General features: G+C 50.8%; 1 protein-coding gene across 1 annotated transcript in view; it reads left to right on the top strand.

Moving 5' to 3' along the window:
• Positions 1-21,776, top strand: part of TRIM9 (tripartite motif containing 9) — a 120,106-nt gene that overhangs the window by 76,362 nt on the left and 21,968 nt on the right. The window contains exons 4-6 of the mRNA XM_067554761.1: positions 8,803-8,913; positions 10,630-10,783; positions 18,831-18,988. Coding sequence (XP_067410862.1) covers positions 8,803-8,913; positions 10,630-10,783; positions 18,831-18,988 — 423 coding nt within the window. The remainder of the gene's footprint in view (positions 1-8,802; positions 8,914-10,629; positions 10,784-18,830; positions 18,989-21,776) is intronic.

The following is a 21,776-nucleotide window of genomic DNA, read 5'->3' as shown; positions in this document are numbered from 1 at the left end:
ATTTCAGGGATCACCTGGGAGATACGGTTACAATTATATAAGAGGATAGATAACTGCCCCGATCATCACGCTTCTCACTTCGTCATTAGGAAAAGCAAAAGGAAAGCTCCGTGATTTCAGAGCCAGGTGGATTGGTTGTGAGTCCAGTCGTTTATGGCTCTTAAAAGCATAAGGCAATTCAGGCCCCTGCAGCTAGAACCAACTCGTTATATTCAGCTACTCCACGGTTTTGGCGAGGTCGCATGGTCTTGAAGATGTCCATTGCATGACCAGCCGCTCAGTTCCAAGTGTGGGCCCGCTGTGCTGGCCCTTGGAAGGTGACCAAGGCTGTCAATTAAATGGGTTTGTGTCCGGATACTGAAAAGGGTAATTGCCCAGAGCTAAGGAGGTGTCAGAGGAGTGGGAGGGGCCTATTTCATTGAGATTCAGATTGTCTTCCTTTTAAATCTAATGGACCCTCTTTCTTTGGGACCGATGGAGCCTGCTCTCACCCCAGCAGCCTTTCCCCTGGTGGTCCAGCTGTGGGTGCCGAGGGGCTCCCCAGAGAGCCAGGCAAGGAGGCTTTGGCAATTACTGCCCTGTTCCTTTGCCCCTGGCTGTTAAACACAGGGAGACGCCTGAGCCCACCGGCCTGGGAAATAAGGGAGTGAGGAACAGAAGTGGGCCAAGGCAGAGTTCCCAGCGAGGCCTGGTGCCCGGTCCGTGTGGTGCTCTGACTGGGTCACAGATAGAGGTTGATGGGCCAGTTACAGCTCGGGCCTACTGAGTCTTTCAGCTGAGGTCGGTGTGGCTTATGTTTCGTAGAGCTGAAGGTCCCAGGTTCAATCCCTGCTCCTGAGCACCCGCCCAGGGGTGTGGCGTGACTCAGCAGATGGGATGGCCCTGGCGCTTACTGTGGATGAAATCCACCCCGATGCAGGGGGCTGGGGCCTAGCATGGGGGCTTCTGGTGAGGTCTCTGGGCCCAGCGTATGGTGCAGTGATTATTTCAGGGAGAGGTCATAGAAGTCAGCCTAACAGAGATCCAGGGTCCTGATTCCCTGTTCAAAGGCCTGGAGGGACAGCAGCTGCTCTCCCAGCCCCGAGACTGGAGTAGCGGCGCAGGAGGGAGGGTGGATTTTGCCTCATGCACCGAAAGCCTGATGACGTGGGACTCTGCCCTGGCCCTGAGGTGTTGCTTACTGCTGCTCTCTGCAGGAACGGAGCGAACCCTGCCTAGCGCCAGCTGCTGCTTCCACCATATGCCCAGGGGGCCCTGACCCTGGGGGGGCAAATTAGCTGGACACCCCTCCAGGGAAGCCCAGGAAATAAGTCCTGCATTGTTGTGCTGAGGAGTCAGACGCGCCCTGGGCCCAGGCCAGCCCACCCAGGAGGCACAGGGCCAGAGTTGACCCGGTGGCCCTAGAAAGCTGCACCCCAGAGGCGAGCGTGGGCTTCGCACATCTGCACAGGAGGCAGCTGGTGCTCTGAACGGCCCTACCCCAGCCAAAGACCTCCCAGTCTTACATGCCGTTGCCGCGGTGCCCGTCAGCAGCGCAGTCCAGCGCTGAGCGTAGGGGCGGCTTTCTGTCCGTCATAAATACCAGCTGAAATCGGCATCGGAAGGAGGGATTTCCTCGGGAGTACGCACGGGAAAGCAGACAGGGATTCGGCGCCCCGCTGCTTGGACCAGTCGCGACCGCAGGGTGGGTTCTTCTGTCCTACGGGGCTGGGGATTTTGAACGAGCGGGGGCTGCTCCTGACACGCGGCGCGGCGGGTTGAGTGTCCTGAGCGGTAGCGACTGTTCGGTTCACAGCAGCGCCTGCAGCTTCCGTCAGGATCGGGGCCTCGTTCTGCGCCCGGAAGTCAAAAAACAGCCCCTTCCCCTGCAACACTCACAGCCTTGGTTGGAGGATGGCACAGTCTCTGGCCCCAGCTCCCCCTGGGTTCCTCGCCCCAGTTACGACACAGTTCTCCCTCCTGTCTTTGTCTGTTACGGCACGGTCTGTGTCCCGCGGCCAGGGCGTGGGCAGCCGTGCCGAGGGCTTGGAGCAGGAGTCAGGCCCAGTGGTCAGAGCGGGAGCCGTGCCTGCTGGTTAGAACAGGCGTCTGAGGTCAGGAATCGGAACCGGGTCACGGGGCGCGAGGCTAGGCTTGAAGCAGGGCTGGGGCCAAGTCAGGCTTATTGGCAAAGGCTTCACACAGCCGCTGAAGTGCCGCATCTGCTGCCGGGGTCAAAAGCCGACCCGTTGACGCTCCCCGCCAAACGGGCGGGGTATCCCAGGCTGGCTCCGCTCGTTAGGTTGCCTGGAGATTGGCTGTGCTACGGCCCGGCTTCCTGCCAGTCCGGGCCCACTGTCCTGCCGAGGGTCCCAGCGGGAAGGGGTTAGCACCCCGGAGCAGCTTGATCCAGTTCAAGATCTTGATCCAGAAACCGATGAACTGCTAACGTCTCCGGGCTGACTAGCATGTCAAGCAGAGACCGAGCCACGCGCTTCTCCAAGCGCCGGCCACCCGGCTCCTCCGCTCAGGGACGACGGCTTCCTGCAGCGTGGACGTCCGCCCCGGCGCTAGCCTGCTATTAGCCAGGAGTGGCTAGTGGAAATTCAGCAGCTCATCGTCCTGCTTCCATGCTGGAGGGGAGCCTTGTGCTGACGACATTAAATCCGCCTTGTTGGCTGGACGCAGGGAGAGCGAGTCTGAGAGCAAAGATGATGGGGTGCCTGATGCAGTGCCCAGGCTTCCCTCTGAAGGGTTAATACAGCTCCCGGACTGTCCGTGGACACCCTCTTTCCTCAGGCAGACATGATGGCTCTGCTTCTGTGTTCCCAACCCTGCGGCCAGTGACCAAGCTGAGGAGAGATTCCCTGCAGGAAATCTTCGGCTGTCCCGCTGGGCGCACAGGGAAAACTACAGAGCAACGCTACATGGCATTACAGAGCTGCCATCTCGGATACTGACGGAGCCGGTGTTTTGGCTGCGTCGCTGGGTTCCCCACCCAAAGGCCTGCTGTGATGGCAACAGTCCTCCCAGCTCCAGGAAGCCGGCAAATCTTCAGTCCCTTCAGGGCTTGGACGCCAGCGATTGATGTGGGGCCTTCCAGAGCTGGAAAATTGAGCCTCTACACCTCGAGCTAACAAGGCAGGCTCGGGAGCCGTGGCAGCCTCTTTGTCCTCCATGGAGCAGGCCCAGAGGGGGACACAACACACACTGAGCAGTGGGGGACACTTGGGCAACACCCCACACAAGTCAATGGGAGCCGGCCTGAGAAAGGACCTAGTGAGACCTGAGGGCCTGATTAGCCCCTCCCAATTAGCCCCACAACCGCCTCGTGTCTCCTCTCAGTGGTCCAGCCAGGACAGCCGCTCTACCCTTTCAGCTCCCCAGCCGTGGCCTTTCTGCGTGGAGACCTGTGTCTCTCCCTTCTGAGCAGGCTGTGTCCAGGTTACACAATCCTCTGCCTTCGCTGCGTATTTCCAAGCAGAGACAGAGGCAGCCCAAGCACCCCTTTCTCTTCAGAGTCGGTTGCTGCAGTTACGAGGTACCACACGTCACTTCCTGAGTCCACCTGGGCACTGGGCCCGAATTACAGGACAATCGTGCTCACAGCTGAACGCTCCACTCTGGGCATCCGTGGGAAATTCATTAATCGTGCCTCATAAACGTGTTGGGCTTGGTCCAGGCCCCGCTAATCACATTGCTGATGACAATCGTAAATGTTTTGACTTTGCATAATATTGTAGGCTTAAAATTCCCATGTTCAGTCTAGTGTTTCAGCCACACATCTCCAATGCTTGAGTCCTGCAGTGCAACCCGTACATGCACTCGCATTGTCTATTGCACATACACTTCGGAGTTCCATACTTCACAGCGAGTTATACAGACAATGCACGAATAGTGACGGCCTAATGAGAACCAGCATTGTGCATCTGATCTGCAGTAGGCCCGGGGGTTAGACTGACTTGCCATTGACCTTAGTCTCCCCTTGAAACCATTTTCTTAATTTAACTCTTCGCCAAAATAAAACTGTCAGAGATTTCCATGCGTTGCCAGGTATAGCAGATGGTGACTCCACTGATAATATTTTGAAAGCGTGGACTTTGTAGGAAGAGGCACATGGAATCATTATCGGGCGAGAACTGAACCCAGATTTAAGCTGCAAAGATAAGAAGATAAAGATCGTTTTGCCAATCCCGTGTTTGTTGCCTCCCTGGCAGCATGCGCCTTTCCCAGGAGAGCGTTTTCACAGCAGGACGGGACGAAGGGGACGCTGCTGCTTTTCTGCGCATTTGGCGCACCATTTACACAGTCCATCAGTGGCCCGACAGACAGAGAAACACCCGCTCTCTTCAGGTGGAGTTTATCTTGCACTGGTGTTTGTGGTCAACGCCTGCTTGAGGAACCGGAGCAGGTTCCATGACTGGGCAGTGCCTGCTCTGCCTGCAGCGCAGCCGTATGGCCCAAATCAGGTCATCTGAATGGCTGCCAACGAGTAGAGAATCTGAGAAAGCCATGGGGGCTGCACTGACGAAAGACACGGCCACGGCCGGCTCGAGTCAGCTGACTCACGCTCGCAGGGCTCGGGCTGCAGGGCTACAAATCTGCAGTGTAGACGTTTGGGTTCAGCTGGAGGCCAAGCTCTGGGACCCTCCGTCCTCACGTGTCCTGACCCTTGGTTATAGCAGAAGAAAATGTCAGGACTTCCTCTCCCGTTGTCATGAGGCACTGCGCGCCTGGAGGGTAGGCAAACCCTAGCCTTGACTTGATTGCAGCCTCCCAGGCTGAGGACCCAGGATCTAGTGTGCGGGCTCAGTTGCTAACAGCAGCAGCGTTCGAGACGATGGTGAGAGCAGCAGAAATAGCTTTCGGCGTGAGTTGCCAAGTCCCAGAGGAGCCGTGTTAATGAAGGGGATAGACGGGGATTAGATTTGTCTTGGCCAGTTGGGCAAATTGCTCTCGGCTTATTCAGGTGATGAAGCTTTCGGGGCCCAGTCCTATTTCCATTTCCCCTTGAAAACGCAGGCAAGGAAGGAGCACAATTCCCTTGGCCACTGTAAACTAGCCCTAGCTATGCCATGAAATGGTTTACAAAGCTGGGCTGCAGAGCACAGGCAGGCTGTGTCTGCAGCGACTAGGGAAACCATCCTGACGCCTTGCTAGCCGGGAATCTGTTTATGGACGGTTGCCCTGAAAGTTAGCATTTACTGGGAGCAGAATTTAGCCCCTCAGTTTAGAGCCACACATAGTGCCGCAAACAGCTGCTGTGCGTGCGGATCCTAGGTTGTCGTTAAAACCGGTTAATTTAACATGTCAAAATATATCAAGCGACCAAAATCAATGGAAGCAGTGACCTTCGCTTGCTGCAACGTGCTGTGGAAAGAGCAGCATCTGAGCCAGTAGCAACACACTCAGTGGAGCGCCAGCTCTTTGACAACAAGAGCCAAACCCTGGTTCACAAGCATGGGTACAGAGGATCTTCTTGAGAAATTGCTGGCAGAAGGAATAAAAGGCTTGTGAGAGGCTGGCTGGTATTAGAAAACAGGGTATTTTATCAGTGTAGGCAATATATTATCATCATTTGTATTGCAGTCGTGCCAAGAGGACCTATGCTAGGCACTGTGCAAACATATAGTGAGAGACAGTCCCTGCCCCAAAGAGCTTACAATCTCAATACGTTTAGGAGGGAAACTGAGGCACAGAGCAGGAGCGTGATTTGAGCATGGTCACACAGCTGGTCAGTGGCAGAGCCAGGGCTCCAGTCTACAGGCCTAGCCACTAGGCCCTGCTTCTCCCTCTCAGTACAATCATTTCAGCTCACTTTGGTGTCAGAAATTAGCACTGAACTAGCCTCCCCGCTTTGGTATGGCAGAACACACCAAAAAGCAATGTGTGAGCTCCCCTGCTGATTGTACTGCAACCGGACACTAGTTAACACAGGTTCCAGAGCTGTGGATGCTCTTGTGTTGATGTCGTTAGGGTTACTGGTTCATGGACAGACTAGACCTGATTCTCTTCTCAGTAAATTGGTGCAACTCCTGACTTCAATGGAATTTGCACCAGTATAAGTGGTTTGCACCAGTATAAGTGAAAGCAAACTTAGACCCAGAGAGTTAAACCAAAGGGGATTATTCCGGCTTCAATTTCACAAACAGTCAAATAAAATAGAATATTTTCCTAGAAATAGGGATAAAAGCAGTAAAAGGGTATTTGCAAACAATGGAGCGTCAGTACAAATCATGAGCTACATAGAAAAGTGGTTGTTGGCAATTTTGTTTAACTAATGCACTGCTGCATAAGTGGGCATATCAGCCTGAGTTCCATGGATCTCTGGACATTTTTCAGTGGGGTAGGTAATTATGTATAGGTGATTAAATTATACCTGGGAAACACAAGATCTCACTGATTACCCTGAAAGAGTCATTGCACCCCTTAGCAGCCAGTCACATTCGGTGCAGAAGATTAGAGTCTGCTTCATTTCACCTTATGGTGTCTGAGCAATGAGGACTCTTGGTGATACATTTCACTTGTCATCAGATGAAGGTCCCTTGCCAAAGATGGCTATTTGAACAACGCTGTCTATTCAAATACCTGGCTGATAAATCACAGGTACATAGATACAGTGGTTAACAACTATAGTGATGAATGCAAAGCTGTGACCTCAGGATTTCTCCAATCCTATTTCCTGCGGTCTTTTCAAATAGTTTACTGCTGCATATGCTGATGGAACATTTGTGCTTTATTGTCCGTATGATACACTAAATAAATACGATCTACTGAATCGGTTAGTTTGATTGAGTCCTTAAGAGGAACTTTACAGAGCTTTGGGCTCTTTTTTAAAATATCTCATGCCTGCCATTGGTGCATTCAGCCAAAGGTTAAAATTTACCCTTGCTGATCCATGCTAGAGATCAATTATCCTTAGTGAAAATCTCTATTGCATATTCTGTGCACAAAAATTCCATTGACGTCAGTTGAAGTGCTATTCACTGAAAAAGTGCAGAATATTCAGCAAGAATCCATCACTGAGGAGAAGAGATGGGCAGTAAAGGTCAGAGGGGAGAATGTGGCCCAGAAGTGCCAGGCAGTAGTAAGTGCTGGACAATTTAATATATTACATTATATCAAAACAATGCCCTGACCTATCATTATGTAGATGTGCGAGGTCAAGTCACTAAAACCGTCTTCCAGAACTCACTATGAGGAGAGCCAAGAGCAACCCAGAGCTGAGAAAGATTGACTCATTCTCAGTTGTCTGAATCGGTGGAAAAGGACCATAGAATGCAGGGAAGGGTCCAAGGTGGACATGGTAACGTGCTAGTGACTAGGACTTGGCATGGTGATGTTGTACGATTCCTGCCTGAAGAGACAACTGGTGTAAATTGCTGCTGGTTTTCTGGGCACATCAGTGTCAATGCACCCATTTGTACTCTGCCGTTAGTGTCATGCAGCACTCTCATTTCTAGGAATCCCCTGCAAGCAAACTGATGCATCTGCATTTAGAACACGTTCTGGAGAGCCGAAGTGTAGGTTACATAAAGAATCGGTGATTTTACAGTGACGGTCGAGAGAGGTAGTGACTGTACATGTGGTCTGCTAGGCCTTCCTGCAGACTGATTCTTGTTGGTCGTTTGTAGCTAGCACTAAGTAATTCACTTTGACCTGTCCTCTAGATCTGTGCGTGTTTTCATGGTTCCCATTACTCAGTGACACCAGCGGGTGCATCCTGCGAATATGGGTCTGCTCTGACGTGCCCTGTGCCGCTGACTCCCGTGAAGGGTGAGAGCTCCTTGCAGGCCTGAATGCACGATTAGACATTGATCAAAAAATATAAACTGCAGCATTATCAGCTACTGCCAGCAATGCCGCCTAGTCCTTACCTAGCACTTTCCACCTGCAGACCTCAAAGCAGGCGGGGAGCTGAGCTGGCAGCGGTGGAAAGAGTTCATGGAGAAAGATTTCGCCCCTAGAATAGAGGTAGGAGGCGTCTGAGGAGCCGGTTCTTAGTGAGACCACTGGCATTTGGGAAGAAGTCTTCCCATGGGAAGGAGGCAGTGCAGCCTAGTAAGTAAATGGGGCACTGGACTGGGACTCAGGAGAATGGAGTTTGATTCCTGTCTTTGCTCTGCAATCACATCACCGGTCTGTGCCTCAGTTTCCCCATCTGTAAAATGGGGATAATGATACTAACCTCTTTTGAAAAGCCCTTCAAGATCTACTGGTGAAACGTGTGAGATAAGGACTAGATGTGTATTACGGTTAATAATCATATCTGATCATGCTGAAGTTTCTCTTTGCTGTGTTTAAGAGTACAGGGCCTGATCCGCAGCTGATAAAGCGGCACGTCTTCCTTGGAGACAGAGTCACTCTGCTGGTCAGCCTGAGTTGAGGATTATAGGAATTAGGCAGCCCCCTTTTAGAATACGTTAGAAACCCTCTAGTGGGTCTCCCTGTCCTCTGCTGCAGAAGCCCCCACAGAGCAGCATTGTGAATACGTAGCAAGACCGCGTGTGTTGTATATAGTTAGGGAACAGTTATTAATGCTGTGTAGAGAACAGAGACACACCCAGGCTCTAACCCACTACTCTGAATAATGAATCTAATTCCAGTTGTGAGCTCTTCATTGATTCAGGGCTCTGGAGTCCAATTATTTAACTCCTGTCTTTGATGTTCTCTTTAGTCTTTTGCTCCCACCCCTTGAAAGGTTTCTTCAACCTAATCCTTTCGTGGCCGGAGCCTGCTCCCACTGGCAACACCCCTGTTCACTTGGCATGGGCAGGAGCAGGCCCTTCACTTGGAAACTCTCTTCCCCTCGTCTCATTGCAGGTGGTACGAGACCAGATCTCTCACTGCACGGTCAAGCTGCGCCAGACCACAGGCCTGATGGAGTACTGTCTGGAGGTTATTAAAGAGAACGACCCCAGTGGGTTTTTACAGGTGGGTGTGCGGCTGCTCACTTCCAGGGTCTTTTGGACTGAAGAGCTGGGCGAGTGCAGGTGCAGAGGCCACTTTCAGCCCTGGGCTAAGTGGGGTGAAGTCAGGGGAGCTACACCATGGAGGAGTATGGCCCCAGATCTTTTGGTCGATTGTCATTAGAAGAATGTGCCGATCCCGTCAGGAATATCTGCAAATTGCACGTTGTTTTATCGTTAGGCACTAAATACATGTATATTTGTGTGTCTCTGTCTGTCTGTCTGTTTGAGGTCTAAAAACACTTTGTAATGAATTATTAAAGCTATGCATCACCCCCATCCCCTTCCTGCCACCAGCATAGGAGCTGTGTCAGTGGTCTGGCCAAGGAGAGGAGACACGGCCAGCGTGCATCTGCTGTCTAGTGTAACAGCCCCTTCCGTTACCAGCTGGTGTAAGGCTGCTGTCCCTTGTGCCATGGGCTGACGCACCCCCAGGAATGTGTGCGGTGGGGACCAGGATGCCAAGGGGGCATACAGGAGTGGGCTCAGTATAGTCATCTAGGGAGATTTTCTTCCTGCCAATTTCAGTCTAGACTAGGAACAATGTGTTTCTGAACCTGGGGGTTTAGAGGGGTCGCAAGTGCAGAGCTGGTATTGGGGGTGGCAAGAAAGGCAATTTGGAGCCACAGGGGCGCCATGAAACTCCTGCCTCAGCCCCGTGGGGGTGGGACTCAGGCTTCAGGGGTACAGTCGTTTGGAAAGGTTAAGAACCACTGGTTTAGACGATTCCTTAGTATTTTGGGGCCCAGTCCTGCGCCCCCGGAACTCAGCAGCTACACTGCCATTAACGGTAGCATGGGGGGGATCAGGCCCTATATTAGCTGTGTATTTCTAGAGATTTTACCTGTCAGTGAAGACCGAATAAGGGTGACACATCTGTGTGTTGTAAGAGAGGTGTACTGCTGGCTGCTCATGAGAAATGCAGTGGCATGAGCTCTGAGACAGGTCCTGATACTCTTCATCCACGTGAGTAGCACCCTTCAAAGGCACAATGCGAAATTACTACTCGTTGTGAGCAAGGACATCAGAGGCTGGCCCTCTGTAAGGAGAAAAAACCATTACATGAAGTCAGAGAGTGAAACAAGTTGGAGAAGGCTGCATGTAAGGGGGGAAGCAAAACAGGAATGAATGCAAGCAGATAAAGACGTTTCATCCTGTGAAAACACTGGCTCACAAAGATGTTGGGAGAAGAGTTTTGAGGAAGATTCTTATGCAGCCCTCTGGGAGCCTAATGGGAGACAGACTCAATACGTGGGTCACAAGAACAAATACTAGTGCATGAGCATTAGATCCAGCTCCCATTGCAGCCAGCGTAAGCTTCTCCATTGACGTCTCTGGGCACTGGGTCACTCCCATAAGACGGGATTGATTTATTTGGTCTAGCTAAGACTCTCTGTTGCTCCAGGTACATGGTTTGGTTCTGTTTTAAGTCATTTACCAGTCTGAACCTAAAGTGAAGGGCATCGCTGGTGCCTTTGGGTGACATCCTGGCCCCACTGACGTCAATGGCAAAACTCAAGTCACTATGAAATTGTAGTGATGCCAAAAATCAGCTTGGGCCAGGCTTTGATTTCAAGCCCTGTTGGCTTTTACCGTCATGAAGAAACGGCTCTTTCTAAGGCATAAATCACTTGCTGGAGTGGCATGTAATAGCTGAGGCTGTGCTCTTCGTTGCACTCAGATTTCCGATGCACTCATAAGGAGAGTGCACTTGACGGAGGACCAGTGGGGGAAAGGGACGCTTACCCCGAGGATGACCACCGACTTCGATTTAAACCTTGACAGTGCACCTTTACTGCAGTCCATCCATCAGCTCGACTTTGTGCAGATGAAAGGTAAGAGCCTATCTTCAGTCCATTTAGAAAATAACCCTCACCCGTCATTGATTTGTGCTCACCGTAATCTCTGTGTTTAATGAAAAACCACCGTATGTCAGGGGGCAACAAATTGGGGAGAATTTTGGGAACTACGGGGAACTTTGTTTTTTAAAATATTTGTCTCCTTACAAATAAAAATTAAGAAGGTGGGATTAAACCTCATACAAGGTCCAGTGGTTAAGCAAGTATACTGAGATGGAGCTCCAGATTCAATACTCAGCTCTGCCAAAGGCTCCCTCTGGGACGTTGGTTCAGCCACTCCATTGCTTTGTGCCTCAGTTTCCCAGCTGTGAAATAGGGGTAATAATCCTTCCCTTCTGCCACCCTTTGTGTCTGATCAGAGTATAAGTTTCTGGGGGCAAGGACTGTCTCTGGCTACGTGTGTGCATGTCTGCATGTGCACCATGCTACAAACAGAAACGACAACATCTTTTACCCCAGGAAGTGTTTAGATAGGTGCTGGGTTTGCACACGTAATGCAAAAGGAATAATAAGCGCTAATCGGATTCTGCACGATGGGCCCAGTTCTGTGAGGTGCGGAGACCCTCCTCTCTCTCTGGCTGCGTTTACAATGGAGGCGCTGGCCATACTTGGCAGGAGGCGCTCAGCACTGGGATCTTACATAGTAGCTTCCCTCCAAGAAGCCCAGTGCATTTCACAAGCAGTAATTGCCTTCATCGCACAACACCCCTGGAGATCAGTGTTGTTAATCCACGGCACCGAGGAACTGAATGACTTGTGGGAGGTCCCACAGGAAATCAGAACCAGCCTTTGTTTTCTCTTTCTTTTGCCTCCTGGCTCATTTTTGTCTTAACCGTGAGAACATCCTTTTGTCCCTGCATCGCTGGCTCCCCCAGGGTGCAGTGTGCTAAATGAGAGTCATGGAGAGCACAGCTGTACCTGGCGGTGCTTTAGAAACCGTTCCGAACCCGTGATGCCAAGGGAGCCTGCTCCCCAGTTGTGCAGATCTCAAAGAAGACTTTTTTCACACCCTTCGCCAAATCCTGCTTGACTGATTTATGCGTGCTGTCCCTGTGGCTTCAATGGGAATTCTCATGGGTGTTAGTGGAGCAGGTTTTGAAGCAGTATCAAGAAATTCCTGCCTCCCTACACACATGCCCACAACTCTCACACATTACTGAGCGGTGGTTTCTATTGCCTAGATAACAGGCTGTCTGTCTCGAGTAGGAATATCTTAACTGAAAGCGCAGCCTTCAAACAAGAATGCAGATTCGCCTGAGCCCGAGAACGTTATCTTCTCAAACATGCCAGAAACATTCTGCATGCTACATTATAGCAAAGAACCACAACACCTAGAACGCTTGGCTTTTTGGTTGGTTGGTTTGTTTGTTTTTAAGCCCTTCAGCTTAATTTTAATGTCCCCCTTATTATATTCTCTTCGCATGGACAACTGGTTACCCTGTGGTCTACCCCTGCCAAGTCTCATTAATGCACAGAGCACATAGATCCGTCACAACCTGTGAGCAATTTCTGACTTGTGACGTCCTTGGGCTTTGAAAGAAGAGGCTGATTAGCTGTGACACAGCAAACTGTGATCAGGTGGGGCCAGGCTTCCCCCTATGGTCTGCTTTACGGACAGCTCCTCTGCTGGTGTGCATTGGTGTAGTTACGTTGACGCCAAGGTCACCTGGCCCTGTGTATTTCCTGCTGTCTCCATTGGATGTTCTTAGGTGCAATTAGTTGACACGTGTCAAACACCTGGACAGATAGGCACAAAAAGCTCTTAATCACGTGATCCCTCTCTATTTTGAACAATGGCCCCATCGTTATTAATTCATTTGGTATTTAACGTAATAACGTTAATCGTGATGGACGCATCTGGCAGGCTGTCAAAAGCACACCTATAATTCACCATTGGCTAACGGGGCCATTGTTTTAAAGCAGCGGCTTACACACAAATCGCGTAGATGTTGGGAGATCTCCTTCCTCCCTTGTTTTAATAATTTAACCTAAGGGTTTATTTTTAATTAGCAAAAGCAAGTCTGCTGCTGGCTTATCTGTCTTTCCCTTTCCCTTCGCATTAAGAACACTCGTAATTCACCAGAATCGCCTACCTGGGCAACTCCACAACAAATCCCACTTCCAGACATGGGCCAGGGATGCCGTATTCCCTGAGCAGTGGGTGCTGCCCTGTGCTCCAGAGCCACAATCCCTGCTGTTGTGCTGGGCAGGAGTAAATTGCTTCAGCCTTTACAAGCATGTGGCGTGATCCAGCTCAGCTGGCTGGCATGTGGGCAGGCGGGGGGCAAAGCTCTGCCCCTACCTGACTGTTAGCTTAAGGGACGAGCCGCGGATGCACATCTGCTGCACTCCCCCCATTACATACTCGGTCTGGAGGGACAGGGCCTTATTCTTCTCCTCTCTTTGCAGCCGTGTTCAATCCTGGCAAGACGGGGCCCTGAACGACCATGTTCTGGAGCTCTGCCATTGGATGTGAGATGGTTGGGCCCCTTCCTTTTTCTTCTTGCGCTAAGTAATAACGGAAGGAAATGGCTGCAGATGCTGGGCCCATAGCTAGCACGTTGGGAGAGGGTGAGACGGGCGTGCTCGCTGGACAGGCTGAGAAAGGGCGTGGAAGGAATGAGGCATGTGATAATGAGCGTGCTTCATCCCTGGGAGAAGTTCCAGAGGGGCAGCCGTGTTAGTCAGTATCCAGCAAAAACAACGAGGGGTCTGTAGCACTTTAAAGACTAACACGTTTAATTTCTGCAGGCATAAGCTTTCGTGGGCTGAAAGCTTATGCCTCCAGAAATTAAATGTGTTAGTCTTTAAAGTGCTCCAGGACTCGGGTTGTGTTATCCCGGGGAGAGTATAGCAGAGTCTCCTGCCCAGGCAAGCTCTTAGACAGATGGAACACATTACCTAGTGTTCAGCCTGCCACGCAGAAAGCCCCTCTGCGGGCACATGGGATGTAGACGTAAATGGGCTGCTTTCCAATCTGCTCCTGCCGATGCAGCCTTAACGGCTGGCAAATGTGCTCCTCCACATAGCCCCCCGCCAGCTCAGTTGTTCCCTCTGCGGCAATGGGACAAGGGGTGCATGGCCCACCCAGGGGAGGAAGCGCCGTTTCAGTTCTTCAGACGACAAAGCTGCTGAGCCAGGCTGTGACTAACCAGTGCCAGCTGCTCGGTGGCCCAGATGCGGGACCCGCCCCCGAGCTGAGATACTGGGCAAAGGGGGGAACAGATCAGAACTGAGGAACGGAAGGGAACGGGTAGGGCAGCGGTCCCATTGTAGCCCTAGTTCGAGGACAGACGGTTGGGCAAGGAAGACATCTCACTGACGCTCGAGAAAAGCCTGTAAAGCGCACTGGAGAAATCAGCCAAGACAAATAACGATATCCCTGGGGAGGCTGCCACAGTCACTAGCCACATGTCTCAGGTCTCCCAGGTATGGTAGCTGGCTCATGATTGGTCTCTTTGTGCTGCTTGCGTACTACAAGGGGGACATTAACAGGGCAGCCAAGGATTCCCCCTCAGTGTAGCTGAGTGTCAGCGTTTCCCCATGGCTTCTCTTTTCCCATTCTCGTTAGTCCTGTTTCCTCTTCCAGTGTTCAGACTTCTACCTTGGCCCACCATTTCTATCTCCCTTCTCCCATTCGCCTCGCCTTTATTCCGGTGCTGGTCCTTTCCTGTCCTGTTCTTTGGAGACTGTAAAGGAGAGGACATCTGGGGAAGCGGGGAAGTCATGAAGCAGAAAGACCCAACAGAAAAGGCTGCCAAGTCCCTGTGTTACCCACAGGCTCTAGGGCGCCCACCGTTACCCTTCCGTGGGCTGGTTAATTTAGGCACCTCCACCTTTTTGCAGTTCATAGGGCTCCGGATCACCCCTTACCCAGCTCCTAGGGCTCAGGACGTAATCTTCTGCGAATCGTGGGACCTTTTACTAGTGAAAGAGCCATACACAGTAATATCCGTAACCTCTGTTTATTAACAGTTACCGAAACAGAATCCACATGCTAAGCATAATACTCACCACTCCCAATAAGGCAGATGAACTGGCCAGTCAGGATCTGGTTGTCTGGGGCTCCAGCTTCTGTACAGTGTGATTGGCAGGGTGTGGGGGTCTGGGCCATGTCCTGGAGTTAAGTTCCAAAGAACTTCTCTTTTGGACCCCAGTTAATAGAGTTAAACTTGAATCCTACTTAGCTATGCCTTAACCCAACATCTGAAACTAAAGTGCTACAAAACAGCATTTGTCACCAATCCTAGCCCATCACGCAACACTTCTTTAACCAATCAGACCCTGCCTCCTTAGCTGATTTAAATCTTGCCAAATTAGTTATGCAACAGACAGAAGCAATCAAAGAACCAGAGAGAGACCATACAGATAAACCATAGAGAAGTAGGGACCATAAAGGCAAAACACTAAAGAAATATCCATTTCACAATCACAGCTGTGGATAAGTGATTCCTTGCCAGACAGAATGCCATCAGACCAAGTTTTCTGTAAACATCCTGAGATCTGTTTCTCTGTCTGATGATGGCAGGCGCTATGCGGACAGGAGCGCCTTCTTAACAGCCCGATATTACATTGTTTTGATGTAGTTTAGATGGACTGCGAGGATGCGACTCTGCTTCTTAGCTCCTGGCTGCTGCTGTCCTGCTGTGTCTGCTGCTGCATAGCCAAAGAAAAAGGCCTCAGATCTTACAGCTCTTTGCTGGGATGCTCCGGGGCCAGGTGCCAGCTGCAGCACAGTTGTCAGCCTGTGGCTCTTGGGACTTCGTGAGACAGAGAGACACAGAGCTGCGCACTTGTAGGGGGGGTCGGAAGCTGAAGATCTCGTCTGCTGCCAGGCTGTCCGAGAACAAGAGTCGTTCTGCTGGTGAGGGAATTCAGCCATGCAGTCCCTGTGGGCGCAGTTTGGACATAATTTGCTGAGACTCTGAAACCTCTGGCACCAGGATTGCCCCAAATGCCAAACATCCCTTCACTCTCAGCAGGCAGTGCCCACTCCCAGTGCCGAAATAGCCGCAGTTCACGTGTTAGCGAGAGATCGTCAGTAGCACAGATATCTGACGTACCCATTGAATGACACTTCCAGTTGTCCCCCCTTACAACCTGCCTGTGCCGTGATGTCTACACCACTCTCCCATCTCGCACACGTTAAGCGGCTGACTTCCCCGTGACCTCTGCTTTTCTGCCTGACCCATCCACCTTATCATCTCACCTTCTGAAGCTAAAGTCACAATCATATCCCCTCCCCCAAATTATGCTGTGCGCTCCTTGGCCAGAGCCAATGATTTAGGCTGTCGTAGGAAGTAATTGGCTAAAACCCACCAGAACTTCCTGTGCTGAAAAAAGTCACCAAGACACCATCCAGCACAGTGTGCTCCTAGGATGCACAAACACTGGGGCACGAAACAATAGTTTGGAAATCAGCCCATAAAACAGTCTCATAATCTTAAAACTCTCGGCCTTGTCCAGTCCTGGGTACGATAAGAGCCAACTTCCAGGACTTCCTGAATAAAACGCACATGCAACAGTCCTTCCTTAATCCACGGGATAGCCAGGGACCAGTCAGGGGGATGCATATCGCCGGATTAGTAATGGCTAAAAACTCGTCAGGTCCATGTCTATGACATGCCAGGTGCTGTCTGCATCCCTTTCACAGTAGTTTAATTGGGTCGTGACTCAAAAATGGCTTGTTCATTCCCCGTTGTGTCTCTGCTCTATTGTGGCTGCTAACGAGTAAATCACTCACTGGAATATAATGGGTTTGGGTAAGGTTCTCCGCATTGGCCTAACTCTGCTCTCAGTGAAGTCGGACTCCCATTGGCTTCAGCAAGAGCACAGAGGTAGGCCAGCGCTAGATGCTTTTGAAAATCCTGTTGTTAATGCTGTGCACTGGGCTTAGTTTTGAAGCGTGAAATAAGCGACTCTCTCTCATTCGGGGCAAAGAGACCATTCCATGTGTGTGGTTGCCGGTTGCAGAGCACCCTTTGTGTTTGTGCCACAACACAAATGATGATAAGCAATATTCCTACAAGGCACTGTGGATGGAGGCCACCCCTTACCTGGTACATTCCTGTTCCCGCAGGACTCTGTGTCAGTTATGTGAAGTGTACAGTGCTGTTATTTAAGAATGAAGCCACCCAACAGCAAGGTAGCCATTAAAGAAAAAGGCCCAGATCCTCAATTGCTGTAAATCTACGAGGCTTCATTGAGCTCCGATTTATACCAGCTGAGCATTTAGCCCAAAAAGTTATGTGCTGAATCATTCGAAGAAATCCCCCCTCTTCTCCCCCTGGCAGACTGTGGATTGTAATACATATCATTTCTCTCCTACGTCATGCAAGCCGGCAAGTGCTATCTAGTTAGAGAGAGGGGATGGAATATGTGAAGTCTGGACTAAGGAAATGGTAGATAAAGGGTGGCTGTCAATGTTTCAATAGAGAGGTTAAGTATCAGTTATGGATTGGGAGAAGGGGGTCCCCTTTCCTTGTTGGGGTCTCACCCCACATGTCTTTTGTAGAGCGGGAGCAGATCTCCTTCCTTTTACTGGTTTACCGTATGTGAGCTAATGCTCCTGCTGGAGCAGGAAATACCATGAAATTACTTTTTGTCTTGGGCAGAAGCAAACATGGAGGTTTGGCCATGGGCTATTCAGCCTTTCTCCTCTCTGTCTCTGAGTCTATCCCAGCAAAGACTGGTAGAGATTGAAAGTGGTTACTGTTGGGCAGCCTCTGTGAAACGGGTCCGGTGCTGTCACTTCCGTAAACGTCCTCATGGACACGTGCAATGACAACCCATCCCTGCAACTGACTGAGTCAGCAAAGAAGCCCAGCAATGAATGTCCTGTGGGGTACGTCTACACGGGAATAAAAAGACCCACAGCACAGCCACAGGGTCAGCTGTACAACTGCAGTGTAGATGTTTGAAGTTGGGCTGGAGCCCGGGCTCTGGGACCCTCCCATTTGCGGAGGGCTTAGAGCTCTAGCTCCAGCCCTAGCCCAGTCCACAGAGAGTCCCGTGAGCCTGAGCCAGCTGACCCGGGCCCCCTGCAGGTGTTCAATTGCTGTGTAGACGTACCCTGGAGACCATACTAGGCTCACCCCCGGAATGGTCCCTGTGCTTGGCTGAGGCACAGTGGTAAGACAGTGCAGTGAATCTCACTGTACCTCTTTTGAGGGCCGTTGGATGACATTGATCTCCAGTGCCGTCCATCCAGAACACTTACTAGCACTAAACTAGCACAACTGAAAAACGTATTTATCTCCTCTTATACATGGCTCACCGCACACATCACAGCGAAACCCCCTTAATCACTGCTCCACCATGAGGAAGATCAGGTGCTCCTCCAGCCAAAGGTTGCTACAAAAGCAGCGAGCCTGACCCACCATTGCACTTTTCTATTTACACACGGGCGTAACTCCTTTGATTGCAATGAACTTGCATGGCGGAAAACTGGGGTAACAGAGAGGTGAGTCAGACCCACTGTTTCCACTGACAGCAAGTGGTGGCAGTGTTCTCGTCTGGGAACGAGAACACCTGTCTCTCTGCAGCTGAACTCTGAGTACGTCGGGAAGGGGCTGCCATGAAGAGATAATGGCTTCCTGGGCTTTGGTTAGGCTACCGTGATGGATGGGTTATGCTTGGGAGCCACGCTGTCCCAGGTGGGGGCCGGGTGCTGTGTTTTCATGCTCGTCCAGAATTTACTAGAAGGAAAACGGAAGAGAAAACGAAATAGCACCAGTAAAATTTCAGGTCAACGAGCTGATGAAAACCAAAAATCCTGCCAGGCTGCTCTCGGACAGGAAGTTTAGAAAACAGTCCCTTCTTGTTTCTCTGTGCCTCAGTCCCATAAAATTGCAGGTTAAATTCAGTGTGACATGCAGGCTGGGTAACAGGCTGATAAACACGGCCTCCACGTATTGGAGAAAACGGGCAAGTTTTTACGTGCCTCCCGGAAAACTGAATGCACTTGCTAGGCCTGATTTCCACTCTGGTCGGAGAAGCCAGGGTTACACTAATTTTTGTTTAGCTTCCTCTCCAGTGCCGGCCCCCCCGATTCTACAGCTAGAAGAATGTTGCACCCACAACAACAGCGCCACGTTGTCCTGGAAACAGCCCCCTTTGTCGACAGTGCAGGTGGAAGGATACATTCTAGAGCTGGACGATGGGAACGGTGGACAGTTCAGGGTAGGTATTGAGAGCGCCTGTCCCATTGATAAAGCTTGCCTTGGGAGTAAAGACAATGCCAGGGATGAGTGAGACACGCCTGGAGCATTGCTGATCAAGAGGAAGTAGGCTTATGTTCTGTGTAGATACACTGGGCCAGATAGCCTACCACTGCCTTGGGAATCGTCATAATCTTAGGCCTCGTGTAGTATTTTCACTCAAGTTACACGGGTGTAAATCATTCCACGAGGCACAAGACACTGGGGAATCAAGCCATGTTTGTATTTTTTTTTTTTTTTTTAGCAGTTTATATGTTGTTTATTTCTATACAGTGTAAGTCTCCTCCGGATTTGAACTGAATCTTTTTGTCAACAGCTTCAGTCCTGTTCCTATTCTAATGAATTGTCTTATTGTGATGGACTTGTTGCAGGAATCACTGGGTGATATTCCATGACCTATGTTACGCAGGAGATCAGACCAGATAGTCCGAATGGTCCCTTCTGGCCTTAAAAGGTTGTGAAGCTGTGGATTGAAAACACAGCTGCTAACTTTGCAAGGGGAAATGGTCTCACAACAACCAATTGTAGACACCAGGTTCAGAGATTGTTGAAGCTATCAACCAGTGAATGAGTGTTTGCAATGAAGGAAGTAGCTCTGTAGCCGTGGCCGGGGATAGATTATTACACAGATCCTACCAATTCTACTTGAGAATCACTCCTGCAAGTGTGATAGCAAAACCCTGCAGGGAAATGTCTTCCACTGGTAACTTCCACTGGTAGGCTGTTAAACTCTTGGAGTCTCTAGCCATGACCGCTTCCATCAGGCGCCTTCTTGGAGAAACTGTGTCTCTCTCCATTTTTCATTTCAGACATTGTCTCTAATTCTCTCCTTCACTTGGAAGGATCCCTTCTGTGGCTGAAGAATTAAAGTTATGCTTGGGGGCACGCTGTCCAATAGCCAGCACTGGAATCAGGGAGCACAGAGGCAGCTGGATCTAAGGATTGGGCCCCAATTTTTTTTTTAAATACATTTGCATTCCTCCCTATTTTATTTATAAGAAAATACTTCAAAACTCCAGGTGGGCTTTTTCCCTGTTTTCAAATCCACTTGGACTGCAAATATTTAGAAAATCCTGCCCCTGGTAACACTGATCAGTCTGACTCCTTTCATTTCCCATTGTCGTCGGGCGCAGAATTTGGCGTGAGGTGTGTGTGCAGTTTGTGTGCTGGGGGCAGATATGAGGATGGAAGTTCACTTAAGACTGAAGCCTGCAGCTCCTACTCATATGAGCAGGACGCTTACTCACATAATGGCTGCAGAATCAGGTGATGTTTATAAAGAGCGAGCGAGAATTTCCCCGAACTCTTCATCCTTCCGTCCCGATAACTTCAAATAATGCTATTTGCTCGCTTCGTGAGGTCAAGGGAGAAAGCTGCTGGGCAGAGTGTTTTTTGATTGTTGGAGAATATCTGCCAAGATGATCAGCACACTTTGGAAATGGAAATAACTCATTTTAAAGCACTTTTTGAACAGCTTAGAGTAGACTTGCAAAGGCTGTTAATTCCCGTGGAGGATTGTGGTTTGCTGAACTACTGGCAATCAGCGGCGTTTAAGGCTTGGGGACTTTAAATGGCTGTAATTATACAATTAAAATGTGATTTTTCTCTGATCCGACATGCTCATAATTATTCTCTAGCATATTCATCGCCATTCAGAGCAGGCATGAGAGAACAGCCCCCCGTGTTTCCTGGGCACCAGCTGCGAGTCACGCAGCCAGGCAAAAGCCAGAGCAGACGCTGGGCAGCTGACAGAGGGGATGTTAAATGGGAGAAAGGTGCCGAGTACTGAGTTTGCGGGAGACAAGTCTCAGCCCTGTCTGCTGGCCTGGTCAAGCAGGGCATAGAGATTTCTAGCTGGAGGCAGGAAATAAAAGGAAATCACCTTTTGTTTCAGCATAGAATCCCAGAGATGTATTCTCAGTGTGACTGGGCGATGATTAAACTCAGCTATTCAGCGTCCTCTCTGGAGGACTCTCAAAGCCTCAAGACCACTGAGTTTTTCACTTTAGCTGCCTCGCTGTCAAAGCCTCCTGCCCCTGCCCATCTCTTGATGGCCTCAGTGTCCCTCACTGCTGCTCCAGAATCAGACAGGGTCTCTGCATACCGAGCCGTGCCCAGTTCTCTACCTCCTGCCTCCCCAGTGTGGAGAGAGCTGCCGGCTGGGTGTGCCCGTGACCCCAGGAGCCATGCCCCAGGCCAGGTTCCAGACTCAGAACGCGGCCGCACCTCGACCTCGTGCTTTAACGCCAGCTCACGTCACCCGACGGGCCTGGATCCTGCAGGGCCTTGCAAGTGGCTGCGGCGCTCCAGGGCAAGGGGGAGCCACACACGATGATGCTGGCGCGGCACTGGCCATAGTACTTCCCTCGCGTGGCCGTGCCTTACTCGCCATTGCACAGAGCGAGGAAGGATGAAGGGGGGGGCGTGTGAGGGGACACGAGTTTAGCCACCGTCCCAGTCGTGCTAATGGGGTGCTTAGCCGCACGCCTGCCACGCAGGCCTTTCTCCTCTCACCAGGTAGGTGTAACGGGGAGCTTACATGTGTGATGCTCCACATCTGGCTATGCAGGGTGGAGCCCCTAGTTACTGCATAGCCACGGCCAGATCCTCAGCCCGTCTTGTCCTTTGCGCTGCTTCTGTGTCAGAAAAGGTGACACAAAACTGCTGCAAAGGGGCAGCTGATTTCCCGGCTATAGCGGAAACCCAAGGAGCTTAAAGCCGGCGTCCCTGGCCCATTCCCCTCTCCCTCC

The sequence above is a fragment of the Emydura macquarii genome, unplaced genomic scaffold, assembly GCF_026122565.2.
Source record: "Emydura macquarii macquarii isolate MOO-44397 ecotype Brisbane River unplaced genomic scaffold, CSIRO-AGI_Emac_v2 contig_1551, whole genome shotgun sequence".
Classification (NCBI taxonomy): Eukaryota; Metazoa; Chordata; order Testudines; family Chelidae; genus Emydura; species Emydura macquarii.
Note: the sequence above shows the minus strand (reverse complement) of the source record. Positions and strands in the feature narration are given on the sequence as shown.